The sequence below is a fragment of the Mchenga conophoros genome, linkage group LG12 (assembly GCF_057382185.1).
Source record: "Mchenga conophoros isolate Kocher_MC1m ecotype Shallow Benthic linkage group LG12, M_conophoros_male_GT1.1, whole genome shotgun sequence".
In the NCBI taxonomy this organism is placed as follows: Eukaryota; Metazoa; Chordata; class Actinopteri; order Cichliformes; family Cichlidae; genus Mchenga; species Mchenga conophoros.
In genome coordinates, this window is record NC_140537.1 from 5,618,541 (window position 1) to 5,635,656 (window position 17,116).

At 42.6% G+C, this 17,116-nt stretch overlaps 1 protein-coding gene across 2 annotated transcripts in view; it reads left to right on the top strand.

Annotated features, from left to right (window-relative positions):
• sema4c (sema domain, immunoglobulin domain (Ig), transmembrane domain (TM) and short cytoplasmic domain, (semaphorin) 4C) overlaps nucleotides 1-17,116 on the top strand; it is a 111,295-nt gene that overhangs the window by 42,035 nt on the left and 52,144 nt on the right. For both annotated transcript variants that reach the window (XM_085293445.1, XM_085293443.1), the window contains one exon: nucleotides 15,119-15,322. In XM_085293445.1, the coding sequence (XP_085149571.1) occupies nucleotides 15,199-15,322 (124 nt within the window). In that variant the 5' untranslated portion in view covers nucleotides 15,119-15,198. The remainder of the gene's footprint in view (nucleotides 1-15,118; nucleotides 15,323-17,116) is intronic.

Consider the following 17,116-nt stretch of genomic DNA (forward strand, 5'->3'; position numbering starts at 1 on the left):
GAGGATGGACTCGATGATTGCGGTGTAGAATTGCATCATCGTCCGTGTTGGCAGGTTGAATTTCTTCAGCTGCCTCAGGAAGTACATCCTCTGCTGGGCTTTCTTGATGACGGAGGTGATGGTGGGCTCCCACTTCAGGTCCTGGGTGATGGTGGTACCCAGGAAGCGGAATGAGTCCACAGAGGTGATGGGGGTGTCAGTCAGGATGATGGGGGGGAGTGGGGCTGTGTGCTTCCTGAAGTCCACAATAATCTCCACTGTCTTCTGGGCATTCAGCACCAGGTTGTTGTGGCTGCACCAAGACACCAGACGTTCAACCTCCCTCCTGTAGGCAGACTCATCCCCGTCAGAGATGAGCCCAATGATGGTGGTGTCATCTGCAAACTTGATTAGCTTGACAGACTGGTGGGTGGAGGTGCAGCAGTTGGTGTACAGGGAGAAGAGCAGAGGAGAAAGAACACAGCCCTGAGGGGAGCCGGTGCTGATGGTCCGGGAGTCCGAGACATTCTTTCCCAGCCTCACATGCTGCTTCCTGTCCGTCAGGAAGTCAGTGATCCACCGGCAGATGGGATCAGGCACATTCATCTGGGAAAGCTTGCCTCGGAGATGGTCTGGAAGGACGGTGTTGAAGGCAGAGCTGAAGTCCACAAACAGGATCCTGGCGTAGGTTCCTGGGGAGGAACTGCAGGATGCTGCAGGATGAAGTGTAGGGCCATGTTGATGGCGTCATCTACAGACCTGTTGGCTCTATATGCAAACTGCAGGGGGTCCAGGAGGGGGGCCGTGAGGGTCTTTAAATCAGTCCTGACTAGGGATGGGTACCGGTGTCCGGTGCCATGATGGCACCGGTTCTGACATAAACGGTAGTAACCAGACCGAAAAGCAGCGCACATTTCGGTGCTTTATTTCGGTGCTTTTTTTTCCTGAGCTGTGATACACTTCTAGCCAATCATTTTACGTTTCCGAGGATAGTAGGCGGGCCCAGGTACGTACGTTCTTTTAGAGCAGAGCTACAGATTAAAAATGCCCAAGGCGAAGCGGTCAAAGTCTGGCTGTACTTCACAGCAAAAGATGCAAACTCAGCAGCCTGCAACAAGTGCTTTAAGCTGATACTGTGATACTGTCAAAGGAGGTAACTCCTCAAATCCGATGAAACACCTGGCGACGCATAGCGTTTTTTTAAAAGCCGAGAAATGTGCCGTATTTGATAGCTTGCTGCGAGACCTCACACCGAGCGCATCTACTGCGGGTGGGTTGCCTGTTATCGGACCCCGGAGTTAGCAACATCCCCCAAAAACACGAAGAGGAGAGTCCTGGCCCCTAGCCCTGCCAGTGTAGCAGAAATGATGAGGATGATGATGCAGCAGCAGCCGTTCTTCTCTGCGTGAGTAGCTTAATGTTGTTCGTGTGTAATTTACGTTGAGTAGGCTAACCACGTTATTACATTAATGCAGGTAAGGTGAACTAGCAAACATCATCATAGCTACATGCGGCTGTCTTCTTGTTTGATGGCAGATGCTCCCTTCACCCTGGCCAAAAAGGCTCAAATGACCAAAGAAAAAGTGGAAAACAGCTAAACATGAGAGGTTTTTGGACAAAATTGGTGTTTTTTCCATTGATTAAGCACTGCTTCCAGCCAAGAGTGATACCATATATGCCCTATAGCTGCAGAAAAGGCTAACATTGCTATCTTTTTACAAAAAAACAGCTAAACATGAGAGGTTTTTGGACAAAGTTTGTGTTTTTTCCATTGATTAAGCACTGCTTCCAGCCAAGAGTGATACCATATATGCCCCATAGCTGCAGAAAAGGCTAACATTGTTACCTTTTTACAAAAAAACAGCTGAACATGAGAGGTTTTTGGACCAATTTTGTGTTCTCCATTCTTTAAGCACCGGTTTGAGCACCGGCACCGTTTCAAAAGTACCGATTTGGCACCGGTATCGGATAAAACCTAAACGATACCCATCCCTAGTCCTGACAGTCAGTCAGACCATATATTGGCTGATATTAGCTATTTACTGATATATCAGAATTAACATTTATAAAAACCAAGTACAATATAGAAAAGATGGGAGATACACCCTTCAACCAGTGTTAATGTTACACAGTTTTTACAACATTTGAGCTGGCTGTGACAGATGACTGCCCCTCCCTGAGCCTGGTTCTGCTGGAGGTTTCTTCTTCTTTACCATATAATATAAAGCCCCTTGAGGCAACTGTTGTTGTAATTTGGCCCTAAAAATACAATTGAATTGAATTGATTTGAATTGAATTGAACTCGACAAAGGTCATGTGTTTTCATGCCTCCATCAATTAAAAGCAATGTAAACTGTGTATTTTCCTCTCTCTGTGATGTTTATGGACCAGTTTTGGTGCTGAAATCTGTAAAAGGTCTGATGTTTGTCCTGTGTGCTATAAAAAGCCTGTTTGACATTTATAACCATTTTTCTAGAGAAGCAGCTTTGTGGCTTTGGTGAGAAAGAGGCTAAAAGATGACATCTCATGACAAATGTTTTTTTTCCCCTCTCTCTGCTGTTTAGGACATTCTCCAATCATGTATTTGTTTATTAGGGCAACTCAATAAAGAGTAGACATGCACCCAGTAGTGGTCTTGTGTATGCCTATCTATGCCATGCATTCAGACTTCTGACGTAAATTCTAGAAAAAGTAGCTATACAGAAAAATGACCACAGTTAGCGTTTGACATGCAGCTGGCAATTTTAGATGTCAACAACAAAAAAAGAAAAACAAATTTAAATCCCAGAGAAGAGAACTTATCATAAACCTAAACGTTTACACAACAGTCGTGTCTCACCCGTTCAGTCCTAGACAAATATCGTCTGTCATTCCACTTATCTCTCCGTCAGTGTCCACCCTCCCCACCTCCCACCACCGCAGAGATGTGTGAGCCGCTCGTATAGGAGTCCAGCTAGGTGCAACCTTTATGCCCTATGGCACCTCACTGGGATCCAGGGCTCTGGGCTCAGCATGAACTGCTGAACTCTTCCTGAAAGTACAGACCTGAGGAGAAGGGAGAGGACAGAGAGAGTGGGAGGGAAAGCAAAGGAGTGCTACTGGACAATTAGCCCCCCTAGGAGCATAGTAGGTGGTTCCCCCAAGCTAGAATACACTGAGAGTATTTCAGCAAGTGGCAGCCAGAGAGAAGGGGAGACAGTGTGTGTGTTTCTGTGTGTGTGTCATGCACGTAGTGTAGTTTGCATTCATATGCCCCGCAGTTGTTGTTCTGAAATGAGACGGAACATCGGGTGCCCACAGGCGTCAATACGACCATTTCTATTATTCAGAGCTGATTACAGGGCGGAATCATACAGCGGTGAATACTTTTTAATGAGCTCTGAAATACAACAGAGAAAGTTTATCAGATTTTTTGTTTGTCTGAATCTGGCTGGCAGGGAACAACGAGCCTATTTGCCTGAGTGATTTGATTAGTGCGCTGGTGTGTGAGGAGCAGGTTGCAACATATGTGAGTGGTAACTCTGAAATAAATGAATGTGCGCAACTGCGGGAGTACTTAACGACACGTGATAAATCATCCCTGTTATTGTTTTGTATGTGCGTACAGCACCTGTGTTTATTGGGCACATGAATTCATGCGTTGGAATACACGTGTGCTTTCCATTTCAAGAAGATATATACGTAGATATATACAAAAAAAAACAAGTCCTAAATTGTTTCTTTGTGTCCACGTTTGTTTCAGCCTTCTATTCACAAACCAGTCCACCACCTTGAGCAAGGCGGATTGACCTGTGACCAAACAGTAATCGTGGACGAGTGTGCTCACACTTTTGTATGACAGGTCAGACTGCACTATCCCAGCATCCCCTGGGCCTGCACACAGGGCAGGCAGGTCACGGCAGGGCAGAGTGCACGTGGATTTTACCGTTTCCTCGCTGCAGTCATGTGTGCTCGTCAGAAACAACACAGCCGGGCTGTCAGCACAAGGTCATCCAGAGAAAAAAAGGAGAGAGAGAGAGTTAGATGGAGAGGCTGGGAGAGAGAAAAACAGACAGTGTGTCTGCCCGTGCATAAATAACCTGGTTATTGTTGACTAATCACATTTCTTAAATGTCATGTAAATTAAAAACCTAGTTTCAGGTTAAAGGATTACAATAAATCTCTTACCGACCTAGTTGCACACTGAAAATAGCTAGAGCACGCAGTGCTACTTAAACAGACAGCCAACAGATCAATACACCCACAACCGAGGCAAACGGTAGATAAACTTTAAACTGTCGTTTTAGATTTCAAGTTCATGTTTAGTTGACCATTTTTGATATAATTTTCTTAATCGATGGGTTGACCAGAAAGCTGGAGGAGCAAAGAGCCTTCAGCTTAACAATAGACTATATAAATGTGCTAATATATTCAATTGAATTCAGTTTTATTTATATAGTGCCAAATCAGAACAACAATCACTTCAATGTCCTAAAGACCCTACAATCGAGAGACAAAACCTCAACAGTCATATGACTCCCTTATGAGACAACGCTTAGCGACAGCGGGAAGGAAAAACTCCCTTTTAACAGGAAGAAACCTCTGGTAGAACCAGACTCAGTGAGGGGCAGCTAGGTGTTCTGTAAATGGAATAAGTGTTGTCAGTCTTATTTATGCCTGGCATGAGCATTTTGGTGGACCAGCAGATTTAGCTTCATTTAGCCAGCAGGGCCCGCCTCCTCTAGTCCTTGAATAAGTCAGGTGACACTGGAGCTGGATGGGAAAAGGTCCCATTTGCCATACTCTATGACCTCAATAAACACTTAGTGGTTTATTGAATAGAACATGATGTTCGTTTGGTAAATAATGGCCCAGGTGGGAGTCGAGAAAAAGAAGAAAAAACAGTATACGCTTTGTGACACGCCCGGATGGCTACAGCAAAACTGATCTAACCAGGTTTCACACCAGGGCTTCTTCCATTAGTGTAACATTCAACACGTCTTTTATGTACAGTCTATGCGAGGGGTAGGCAACTCCAGGCCTCGAGTGGCGGTGTCCGGCAGGTTTCAGATGTGTCCTTCATCCAACACAGCTGATTCAAATGGCTAAATGACCTCCTCAACATGTCTTGTAGTTCTCCAGAGGCCTGGTAATGAACTAATCATTTGATTCAGGTGTGTTGACCCAGGGTGATATATAAAACCTGCAGGATACCGGCACCTGAGGCCTGGAGTTGCCCGTCCCTGTTCTATGCCATCAGTTTTCCTGTAGCACATCTTTGTCAACCCCAGCTGGATTGTTTTTCCTTATCTTTGCATTCACCCGGATTAATATATCACTTTTAAAGTGTAGTCCAGCTGTGCTATACAAGTACATACATTTTTTTTCTTGAATTTTATGATCTTGACAAGGTTTGCTCATTTTATGGATTTTACCACAGAAGCTGACGCAGTGATGCAATTAACTGTTTTAGTGATTGGTCGGGATTAAACTCTGGACCTCAAGGGCACAGGGTGGAGTACCGGTGATTAAAGACATTTATATGCAGTGAAAACTCCCCACTATAATTTAAACTTGAGATGTTGTCTTAGGTTGGTTGCCATCTCCTTGAGGGAGATAATGATTGCTGCAAAGGGATTTCATAGATTCAGTCAGATACCCCTCAAAATATATTTGATACAGCTACTGTGTTAGCATACAATTGCCTATTTAAACATCCTGCAGACACGGAGGAGCATTAGCATTCATTTGAAGTTGTAGCTGTCACTTCATGAATATCCAATATTCACTTTCCTTCTAGCTGTTGTTTATTTTCTATCTTCTTCAGTGAAATATCTGAAGCCGTAGCTGCTAAATCATTCACTGCTACCTGCTGTGGATGGCAACAAAGCTGATAAGACGGGTGAGCCTCAATTAAAACATTAAAGCTGCAAGCCCTGAAAGCAAAACAATTAGCTAAAAGATGCTAAAATGCCTCCAAAGCTGAGGGGGGAACTGCAGCTCCTGTGACAGGTCTCCATGAGTTCATTAGGATGGTAATCCCTTCCAAATGCATGTATCTGTTTGAGCCATTGTTGATCTAAAATATTTAGTCTTGCAGCTTTAATTTGTGATCGGGAGCTTTTCCAGCATGTTAAAATGATTGAGCTCAATTTACCTTTGATTTTTTTTTTTTTTATATTTGCAACAGTTACATCACGTGACCGACTCGAATCAGGGTTCAGGTGTTGTCACGGCTTGCACTGAGAAATCTGTAGGTGTTAAATGGCCACGCTCAATCCCCAAGTCTTTCGTCCACAGTCTGCTTCCATCAACCGTGTATACGCTGTCGCAGACCAAAGGCACAGATGGTCCTGCTGTCGTCAGCGTCTGCACGTCAGCGCATCTGGTTTCATCTCGCCTTGTCCTCCTCTTCTATCAGTTCCTCGGGTCTGAGCAGGTGTTTGGCCCGCAGTCAGAGTCCAAATCAGATCCATTTCATCTGTAATCAGCTGGAGCCCCTGGCACTGATGGAAGAGATCAGAGGGCCGATTAAAAAATTATAAGCCGACCACGCCTGACCAGCCGACCATGACACGGACAAGGCGGCAAAACAGAACGGGGGGGGCAAGTTTGTGCCAATGAGGGGGAGCTACAGGAGGGATGAAAGGAAAGATAGAGTTTTGAAGGCTGGCAAAATCTCCCAGGGGAGGGACATGAAAGAGCAGGACTCTGGGGGAAGTAAGCAGTGATGGAGGCTAAGATGTTACTCTGTGATCTCACAGGATTCCTGTGTGTTTGTGTGTTTTTTTTATTCCATCAAGTGGAAAGAGGTCATTTAAAGTCAAATGCGTTGCTCAGTTCTGCTTCAAATTGGGGTAATTACAATGGGAAGTAAATTCCAATCACCATGTGAAAAGAAAGTTAATGACATTAACTTGATGTTTTTGAACTGCTTGATGCCCCAACGCTGTTTAGCAAATCATTAATTGTGAGAAAATTGTGGCAAATCATGTTCTCAGGTGCATGAAAACTGATGGGTGGCTCACATACTGATGACCGCTGCTTTAAAGGAGCTCAAATAGCGTTTAGGAGCCGTTCACAAGGTATTGGATGTATCAGAAAGACCATCACCATTCAGACACACACACACACACACACACACACACACACAACTGAAAACACACAGCTGTTTATTGTGCGCTGGTCAGCATAAAGAGACTCAGCACACTTATTTGTTTACACCTATTCACTGATATGCTAGTTATTCTGTCACTTAAATGAAGGCTTGCTCATGCTTGATATTGCTTTAAAGCGTATATGCAAACCAGAAGGGCTCTCATACACACATACACACGCACACACACTCTACCTGCTTTAAGTGACCACCTGCGTCTGTGTACTCTCAGATGGAGAGTGCACATGGAGTGGGAATGTGTGTGTGTGTTTTACTGTCAGTGTCTACTCCATTAGTGCCACACTCTGAGTGAAATCACTGCATCAGATGTGTTAGATCCAGCTCTCTGGACTGGATCTAGCTTCTCACCGTACTTCCATAGAGCAGTGGGGTCTCCCACCCCCTTCCTCCAAAGTCCGGTTGCACACATGGCTCTAGAGGACTGAGATAAAATAGCAAACAAGTCCATGACTTCCTTCCCCACAAGTCATCAATTTTGCAGGTTCACTGAAACATGATATATTTCTTTTTTGCTTTGTTTTTTATAACCGTTTTGCTCAGGACTTAAGCTCCATACTTTAAAATCTTTCCTTTGATGTATCACCACAACATTTAAACTCCAGGCATTTAACTAAAGCTTTACTTTAAGAAATGATTTTAGACCATTAAAAAAATGTTTTTAATCGACCTGTGTTTTTAAAGGCTGGTGTTTAATCAAAAGGTTTTAGCAGAAAAAAATAATTTATGACAGCTTCCTCTAAGGCTCCCTGTTGTATTCACAGAGTTTAAAACACCATTATGAACCCTTTAGAATACTTTTTAAATCATAAAAATGAAATAAGGTGATCTCATGTAAAAAACTAAATCATGTCCAAAAAAAAAGTTATTTTGGGGAAAAAAATATTTTAATTTGATGTCTTTGGAAGCTCGATCTGAACATAACTGAAGCTGAACTGACCCATAAATGAAATTATTCCTCTTTTAGGAAACATCTGCCAGCTGTTAGAAATAGAAATTCCTTCTTTGAATAGTCCGAGCCACAACATCAATGAACGTTTAAAGTCTATTACTTGAATCTGTTTGCCATAAAATAATTTTATTGCCAAGCATTTTCTCACATTCAGCTAAATGATATAGCACCAGTTCAAAGTGGCCCTAAAATGTTAAGAGAGCTCTCCAATGATTGGCTGTTTCCCAGTCAGAAAACGCAGTGAACAGGAAGAACTCTCTTTTAACCTCCAGCAGAACCAGGTAGGCGTAGCCATCAGATCAGTTGGGGCTTTGAAGGGAAAGAGAAGAGAGAGATAGCGAACAACACACAGGACAAACAGAGTCTATAAGAGAATAAAGAAGGGAGTGCAGGAAATGTGCAAAGTGCATCAATAAATTGTGTTTTTCTATATTCAGGTGTGGTGCACTGCCTGATACTCCCCTGTTTAAAGACACTGGCAGTCTATGTTATGTTCCATAATGACTGGAAGTGATAATTCCCAGTCATTATGCAACATAACATAGATGCCATTTTCAATAAAATTGTGTTTATGCAAGTAGCACTTAATGTCATTGTCAGCTTGCTATCACGTCAACAGCGGCACTATAAACATGTGGAGCTCTGAAGGTGTTTATTTTGTGTTTGCTGGTTAGCTCTAATCACAAGCAATAGCTGAGACTTATAGAAATGTAATTGTTTTTGCTGGTATTCATTCATACAAGCTGCACATCAAGGAAGCACTTCCTCCCTACTGTGACAGAGCACTTCCTCACAGGGGATCATCTGATCTGTCCCTTATGTTGTAGGTCCTTTACTATGAAGTATCTTGAGATGACTGTTTGTGTGACCTGGCGCTACATAAAAAACTGAAATAAAACTGTAAAAAAAAAATCTTAAAACCTGATATAAAGCAAATTATTTGTTTGCAGAATAATTTCAGGTATTATTTTGTTATTTCTAGTAATCATTGCTATAGCCAAATTAACTCTAAGGTATTGTTTTATGTTGGTTTCGTTACTGGATTTCATTGTTTCAGTGTTCTCGTGCTCTTGATGTTTTAAAGACCAACCTACTAAGACTGTTTTGGTACCAGGAAACATCCTTTTTGAATGTTGATAAGCCTTTGCAGGCACAAAAAAACGAAAAAGAAGCCCACACATCTGACCATTAATGCATCAGCACTGCTCCAGCTTCCTGCTATGATGATTTCAAAGTGAAGAGAACGCAGCATAAAAGTCCTTGAGTCGGTCTTAACTCCCTTCGTCCATGAGGTGTGAAATCGTTTGATCCAGCTTGTTACCATTTTGGTGAAAAAGCCTTTATGTAGCTGTGAGAATTTTCATTTGTGTGTGTGTTTTTTTAAATGCTGTTGGAGCAATAAAAAGTGCAGACAAAGGGGAGGGTACAAGGTTGGAGTTGAGAAGCAGGAAGGAAGGAAGGAAGGAAGGAAGGGAGCTGACGGTAGCTTCTGTGATAGTTTTGAATGAAGGCAGAATGAAGGATGGGGGCTGTCCTATAGTATATCCTGTCTGTGTGAGTCTGTGTGTACTTGTCTGTGTTTGCGCATGGGTGGGGTAGTGGGGGTTAAATAACATTAAGTGTGTGCTTGTGTCTGGATGGAGGGCGGTGGGCGATGTTGGCTTTAAGTAGCGTGCAAAAAGGTCAGAGGTTGGGGTTAAAAGTCAAACAATGCCTGGAAAGACTAGCAATCAGTTGGGGCAGGAAAAAGCTGCCAGGAAAGGGTAGGTGGGTAAAATGAAGGGCAGGAAGAGGAAAATGGGGAAAAGAGATAAAGTGTTCTAAGAGGACGGAGGAGGGCTGACGTTCACACACTTCGAAGTATCAGAGCTATGTAGCTTCTCCCTACAGGGGCTCATCTTACCTCTAAGCACACTCGAAAAACACACAGAAACAAAAATACAGACACGAAGATAAAACAGACCCATGCAGGAGCTCTGTAACCTAATCAGAACATGTGGCCTATTTCTCTGTATGTTTTAATGAGCCCTCCATTGTGGAGCGCTGACTGATATTATTAAGCTGCCGTGTCTCAGCTCATTAGCTAAACCAGGCTCAACAACAACACCAGCAGCTAAAAGATGATTTGATACCGCCTGCAGAGTTATGCGACACCACAGGACCTTAAAGAGGTCGTGGGGAGAGGCAGAGCAAGTGAGTTAATTCGGTCACTGGGAATGAGTCGGACTAAATCTTGCTTCCTATGACACAAAAAATACGAACAGCGCAGAACAGGCAGAGTTCAACCACCCCTTTTGTAAAGCTTCCCACAAATTAGCCTGGAATATTCAGTGTTTCTTCAGTCGTCATCAATACTGTATAGACAACACTGCTGCAGGTGCATATTTTACCATTTGTTCTCACTTATGAGAATGCTTTGGTTTTCTTTGTATTATATGGTTTTTATTAGAGCACTTAAATCATTCAAATGCATTGATGTGTGGGATAGATTAGTATGACTTGATGATATCTCACTTAACTAAGTAAACTGGAAGAAAAGACCAAGGTGTCTATTCATTACATAAAACCTGTTACATCCAATGAAACGTCCCAGATATCTTGTTTGATAAGGCGTCTCTAAAGCTTCCCACAGCCTCGAACAAACACGCACGAAACCCCAAACTAAACATAATGCTAAGCTTTGCCATAGAACCAAGTCCCCACAATCAAACAATCCCGTGTGTTGGTGTACATTGAGGTTAAAGCACCCATCTAACACAATAAACATGACCACACACACAGAGACACACTTCTCAAAAGCATGTCTGACCTTTTGCGAGCAATTTTTAGAGATGTATTATGGGTATTGTAGTATCAGTTAATGCTATATTGTACATTCCACTTTAAAGATGTTTGCACTTGACTGCTCTTGAAACTTGTTCTTCAAAGTGACTGTTATAAGTTCACACAAAGGGTGATATAAATATATTATATTTTACTTTTTTATATTATTATATGATATATATATATATACTTTTACAAGTCAATAATGACAAAGTCTGTGTGATGCCGTTTTAAAATTTGAATAAAAATATTAGAATGGATGGTATGTATTTATTAAGTTGATAATGATTATTTTTCACTATAATATAATATAATAACAACAAATTTGGACAAAAAAGTTCTCCAGGAAGATGTTTTGACCATGAGAATTTGAGAAAATTAATCTGTGATAGTATAAATGCAAAAATTAGGCATTACCATTAAAAAAATTATTGGTAAATTTATGCTCAAATTTTTGTAACTGTACAGGCACTCTGCATGTCTGCACTCACCGAAGCCGAGCTGCTTACCCGACACAGGGGCCGGGAGAGTGCAAACACTGCTGGGATACAGTTCAGAGATTCTTTGCTGGGCCAGCTCTGAAAAACAACAATACAAGATGAGACGGTTTATTTTGATATATGAAAATTGAAATCTCTTTACTTCTCTGGTGTTGACTTGACTTAATGCTGTCACGTGTTCCAAAACTAGAAAAGAACACATGTGACGTAAATAATTAGTTACATTTGACCTTTTTAGCTTTATTTGATAGACTTAGTGAAGAATAGACAGGAAATCGAGGGCAGACATGCGCAAAGGGCTGTGGCTCGAGTTCAAACCCGGGCCGGCCGCTCTTGGTCATAGGCCACGTGGTCGCCCGCTCAACTCACTGAGCTAAACCAGCATCCTGTTAGATTTTCTTTTTGAAGATTCCAAAATATTGAGTTGTTTTTTGTTCATCTTTTTTAGGGACACTGAACTGTTACGACTCCATGTTGTTAGTTTGTCAGACAATCATGTGATCATATTTGCACTGATTGCCTTGGAAGCTTAACCATGTGACAAGTTCTTCCTTCGAGGATGAATTGCAGTGTGCACTTCTGCTTTCTACTGCAAACACTACACAAGCTAAAAGACGGTTTTACCTTACTGGCAATATTTTCTATGCTAAACAGTTCCGTTGTTGAAATAGCAGAGAAGATTAAAGAGGAGATGATCAAAAAAAGACGTGACAGACAAAGGGGGAGGGAAAAGAGAGTAAGGTATACAGAAATTTTAAGCTTTTCTGCAGACAGACGAGACAGCTTTGAATCCCTCTTCATCATCTCGCTCTGTTCCTCCTCGTTCCCCCTCTGTAGTATTTACATGCTGCTTCTTCGCTTAATCCAGCCTTCGGGATGTCTACTTCACTTCGTTACCTCTCAGCCTGGAGATGGAACCCTTGGATGATGAGGGAGATTTTTTTTTCTTCTTCTTTCTCCATTTCTCTACCGCCATCTCAATCTCTTCTCTGCTCACTCAAGCGTTGGCTACACCAAAGCCTCCAGCATCGATCCAATAAAGCTGGTAGCCCTGCCATGGCAAAGCTCGGAGAGCCCGCACCCCAACCTAGCATTTGAGCACGCTCAATTAAAGGCGTGTTAATTGAGAAGGCTGGTGTGGGGGTATCTCTTTTTTATACTTTTAAAAAGTGTAATCAATAACTGTCACACTGGGCAGACGTGAGCTTACACACTCAAACCGCACACACACATACAAACACACACACACAGATCTCTAAATCTTAATTACCTCCCCTGCCAATCCCCTAAATAGACCAAATATTTGTTTGCCAGCACTGGAATGTATTATTCACATGTGGGAATAGATGTGGGCAAAGGAGTAAAACTGCGTGCTAAGCACACTAAGGTGGTTTCTGCCTTTGTGCTGGGTTAAAGTTTGACATTTTGCACCTGTTTAAAAGTCAATTGGATCCCTTCTCCAATAAGCACGCATCATCAAAAGCACCATTTTGCTCGCTGATGCACAGCAGCAGCAGGTGCAGAGGGGGAAGCTTACAGATGGTTTGCGCGCATTTGTCTGTGTGTGGAAGTTCTGTATATTTCAGCTGCTGTCCAGCACATAAAAATGACATTTAGAGTTGTTCCCAAGAGTCTCCCAAATAATCACAAACAGGTAAAGAAATAGTAAACAAGAGAAAAAAATGTTAACGAATACTGTGAAGAGAGTATTTTGTACGCTTTTCTTGAGACCTTTGTGTGTTTCAAAGAGGTTGTGCAACCCAGTTTCCAGCTTCATAATTGGTATCTGATGCTTTAGAAAATTTTGTAACCTTTTAAAACACGTTCCCCTTTTGTCAGTTTTCTTTTTCCTGCCAGCTTCTTCTGCTGCTTATTGTGTGTACAACCTTATGAACAAAATCAATGTACTAGTTTTCAACCTCAGCAGAGCCACAGAGATCAGGGTGCAGCCAACCTGAAGCTATTGCAGGTTTTGGCCTAAGACGTGGCAGGAAGACACAATGTGCAGCCTTTTCTGAGAAGAAATGTTTCTATTTCTTATATATACACACATGCTTTTTTCTTTTCTTAATAATTTCCATTCACTCTGTTTTATTCTGCAAAATACCCACACAAAGATCACACAACTTTAATAAAGTATAAGTGTGACCAGATCGAGTAGTGAGATTTTCTTTCTTCCAAAAGTTGATTAATTGTTTGAACTCTAAGCCAACAAATCAGTCAAAAAGAGCTTGTCTCTTAATCTTTAGCTTCCTGAGTTTGTGTATTATTTAATAATTTGGTGCTAGACCGATTTACGCATTCATTTGGTATTACCGTGGGTTTAACACCCTCCAGGCATACAAAACCAGAGTTTGAAGTGTGTGGTGTTAATGTGAAATTGTCACGGTCTGGGGGGCAGACCGTGGGGGATGTTGGAGAAAGGACCCAAACGCTGGACTTAATGAAATGAACAGTGGGTTTATTTACAGTGAGGTAAATGTACACCACACATTGAATCTCCAAAAGTGCTCCCTCGACTCCCGTGACGTGTCTTCTCCCAAGTGCTGGTATCCCGTGCTCTCTGCCCCTGTGCCTTCACACACCCCGTGTGTCTTGCAGTCCTGTGTTCCACTCTCCTGAGGAAAAAACACAGACACAGCCGTTATGGCACCAACTCCAGCAGGCATACACTGACCAGCACTACAAACACTGACATGGAGTCTAACTCAACGATCCTGCGCCGGAGGAAGCTCCATCGCTCTGTTAAGTAGCTCCCCCGACGATCCTGATCAGAAGCAGGTGTGTGGTAAGCTAGGCGTGACCAGCAGCTGGCAGGGCCACACCCATCAGGCCTGCAGGTGGCTGTCCTTCATCCTCCAGCCTCACACACATACACACACCAGCATTGAACACAAGAACACAGTGCAGCAAACATACATCCAATACACTAATAACAATAAAGGTCCACACTGTTCACGAACCCCGAGTCCCCGGAACCGGGTCCGTGACAGAAATAGCTCATGTATCAATCCTACCTGCAGCATCATAACAAGTCAATCACCAGGCACCATTATTGGACTGTAATGCTACGTCCTAGCCGCACACTCGATGTTCATTATGTATAAGCCAATTCATTTACAACACAGTGCTATTGGATTGTCCTTGTCTCGACATTCATTTCCCACCACATTGGCGTTTGATGCGTTGCCAGCACCAGTTAACTTTGATAACTCAGCCCCGGCTTAATATACTGCCGCTGAATTGGCTTGACAAGAGTTTAGCGATAAGCTATTTCTGAGCTTTCTGAGTGGCGATAGCTGGATTATCACTCGGAGCGAGGGAGAGGCAGGAAAAAACTTTGCTGCTAACCTTCCTGGCCAAAAGTCATTAAAATGTTTAGTTTGTTTATGTTGGCAGACAGGCACAAACAGGGGCACGTACAGCGATTAAAACTATGTCCTTGTAGGCTTTAACGATTTGCATAACTCACTCCTCTTTTGCATTATTGTGGATTTTGATGACAGTGTTCAAATATATTCTGCATCTTTTCAAAATGAGAAATTTATCTTTCAGAGCGGCTTGAGTGTGTGAACTCTTTTGTGTGGCTTTTTGAAAAATGCACATGTTGTAAATACTGCTCTGACAAAATTGTTTCTGATAAGCAGCTAAGCCAATAAAATGAAGTGAATTGCTGCCTCCAGCTGATGTGATTTTTTTCTTTTGCTTAAGGCACGCTGCCAGGAGCTGGGCCGTTCTCTCAAGTTGCTCTGATCGACTGATTGATCCCTCGATCCATCGCTCAGCGCCAAATGGGAGCTCCCATAGGAGGTATGTGGGGGACGAAGGTCCTCCTCCTGGTGTTTCTGGTCGGATGGGAGAAATCGCTGGGCCTCAACTGGAACCCGATCCCGCGCAAGACTGTTCGAAATCAAGGTGAGCGATCAGTGAATTAAGAGCTGATAGTTTGTAATAGGGATGGAGTAAGTTATAATTTTGGGATGACATACTGACATATTGTCTTCAGGCCAAGGAGGGACCCATGGGTGGGCCCAGTGAGAGAGTACTAAAGCTTATGTGCCTCCAAGTGGAAACAATCACATGTACTGGGATTTTTTATTTACTTTTTTTTTTCAGTTTTACAATCAAGCTTTAGCATAGGTTGTTTTTTTCACCTGATATCTTCACACACACAAGTGATAGTGTTGATAAACTATATACTGTGAATACTAAAGCCTCGACCTGGGTGTTTTCACCATTTCATCTTTGTATTTTGAAACTGTATGTGATGAACAAGGCGTGGATCTGACCCTAAGGACACAACAGACGTCACAGACATCTAGTCACAGATCACCTCCTGCTTGCTTTTAGAAAGAATTCAGGTTTAAGACAAATCAACCTGACTTTTCGGATTCATCTACACTTTTATACAAAGTTGCTGACAGTATGCACTCACAGATACCATAAATATCCCTGCCCTACAGGCACTATAAGTTCCTCCAAATTGAATTCTCTGCATTCCTTCAAAGATCAGCCCTGTTAAGACAAGCCATTACTAGGGATGGGTACCAGTATCTGGTGCTATTATGGCACCGGTTCTGACATAATCGGTAGTAACCAGACCGAAAAGCAGCACACATTTCGGTGCTTTATTTCGGTGCTTTTTTTTCCTGAAATGTCATACACTTTGGATTCTAGCCAATCATTTTACCTTTCCGAGGATAGTAGGTGGGCCCAGGTACGTACGTTCTTTCAAAGCAGAGATACAGATTAAAAATGCCCAAGGCGAAGCGGTCAAATTCTGGCTATATTTCACAGCAAAAGATGCAAACTCAGCAGCCTGCAACAAGTGCTTTAAGGTGATACTGTGCAAAGGAGGTAACTCCTCGAATCCGATGAAACACCTGGCGACGCATAGCGTTTTTTTTAAAAGCCGAGAAATGCACCGTATTTGATAGCTTGCTGCGAGACCTCACACCGTGCACATCTACTGCGGGTGTGGTGCCTGTTATCGGACATGGAGCAACATCCCCCAAAAACCCGAAGAGGAGAGTCCTGGCCCCTAGCCCTGCCAGTGTTGCAGAAATGATGACGGATGATGGCAGCAGCAGCCGTTCTTCTCTGCGTGAGTCGCTTAATGTTGTTCGTGTGTAATTTACGTTGAGTAGGCTAACCACGTTATTACATTAATGCATGTAAGGTGAACTAGCAAACACCGTCGTAGTTACATGCGGCTGTCTTCTTGTTTGATGGCAGATACTCCCTTCACCCTGGCCAAAAAGGCTAAAATGACCAAAGAAAAAGTGGAAAACAGCTAAACATGAGAGGTTTTTGGACAAAATTGGTGTTTTTTCCATTGATTAACCACTGCTTCCAGCCAAGAGTGATACCATAAATCCCCTATAGCTGCAGAAAAGGCTAACATTGTTATCTTTTTACAAAAAAACAGCCAAGAGGTTTGTGGGCCAATTTTGTGTTCTCCATTCTTTAAGCACCGGCATCGTTTCAAAAGTACCGATTTGGTACTGGTATCGGATAAATCCTAAATGATACCCATCCCTAGCCACTTCTGGCCAGTGTTACAGAAGGTGATACATTTACACATCCCTGATATTATATCCACTGACTGAATCCTCTAAAAGAAATGTTTCATTTTTATGCGGTCTTCTGACCGAGCCAATAAGGTCGATTTATTAGACTGATAGATCAGTCACTGAAATGACTTATTTG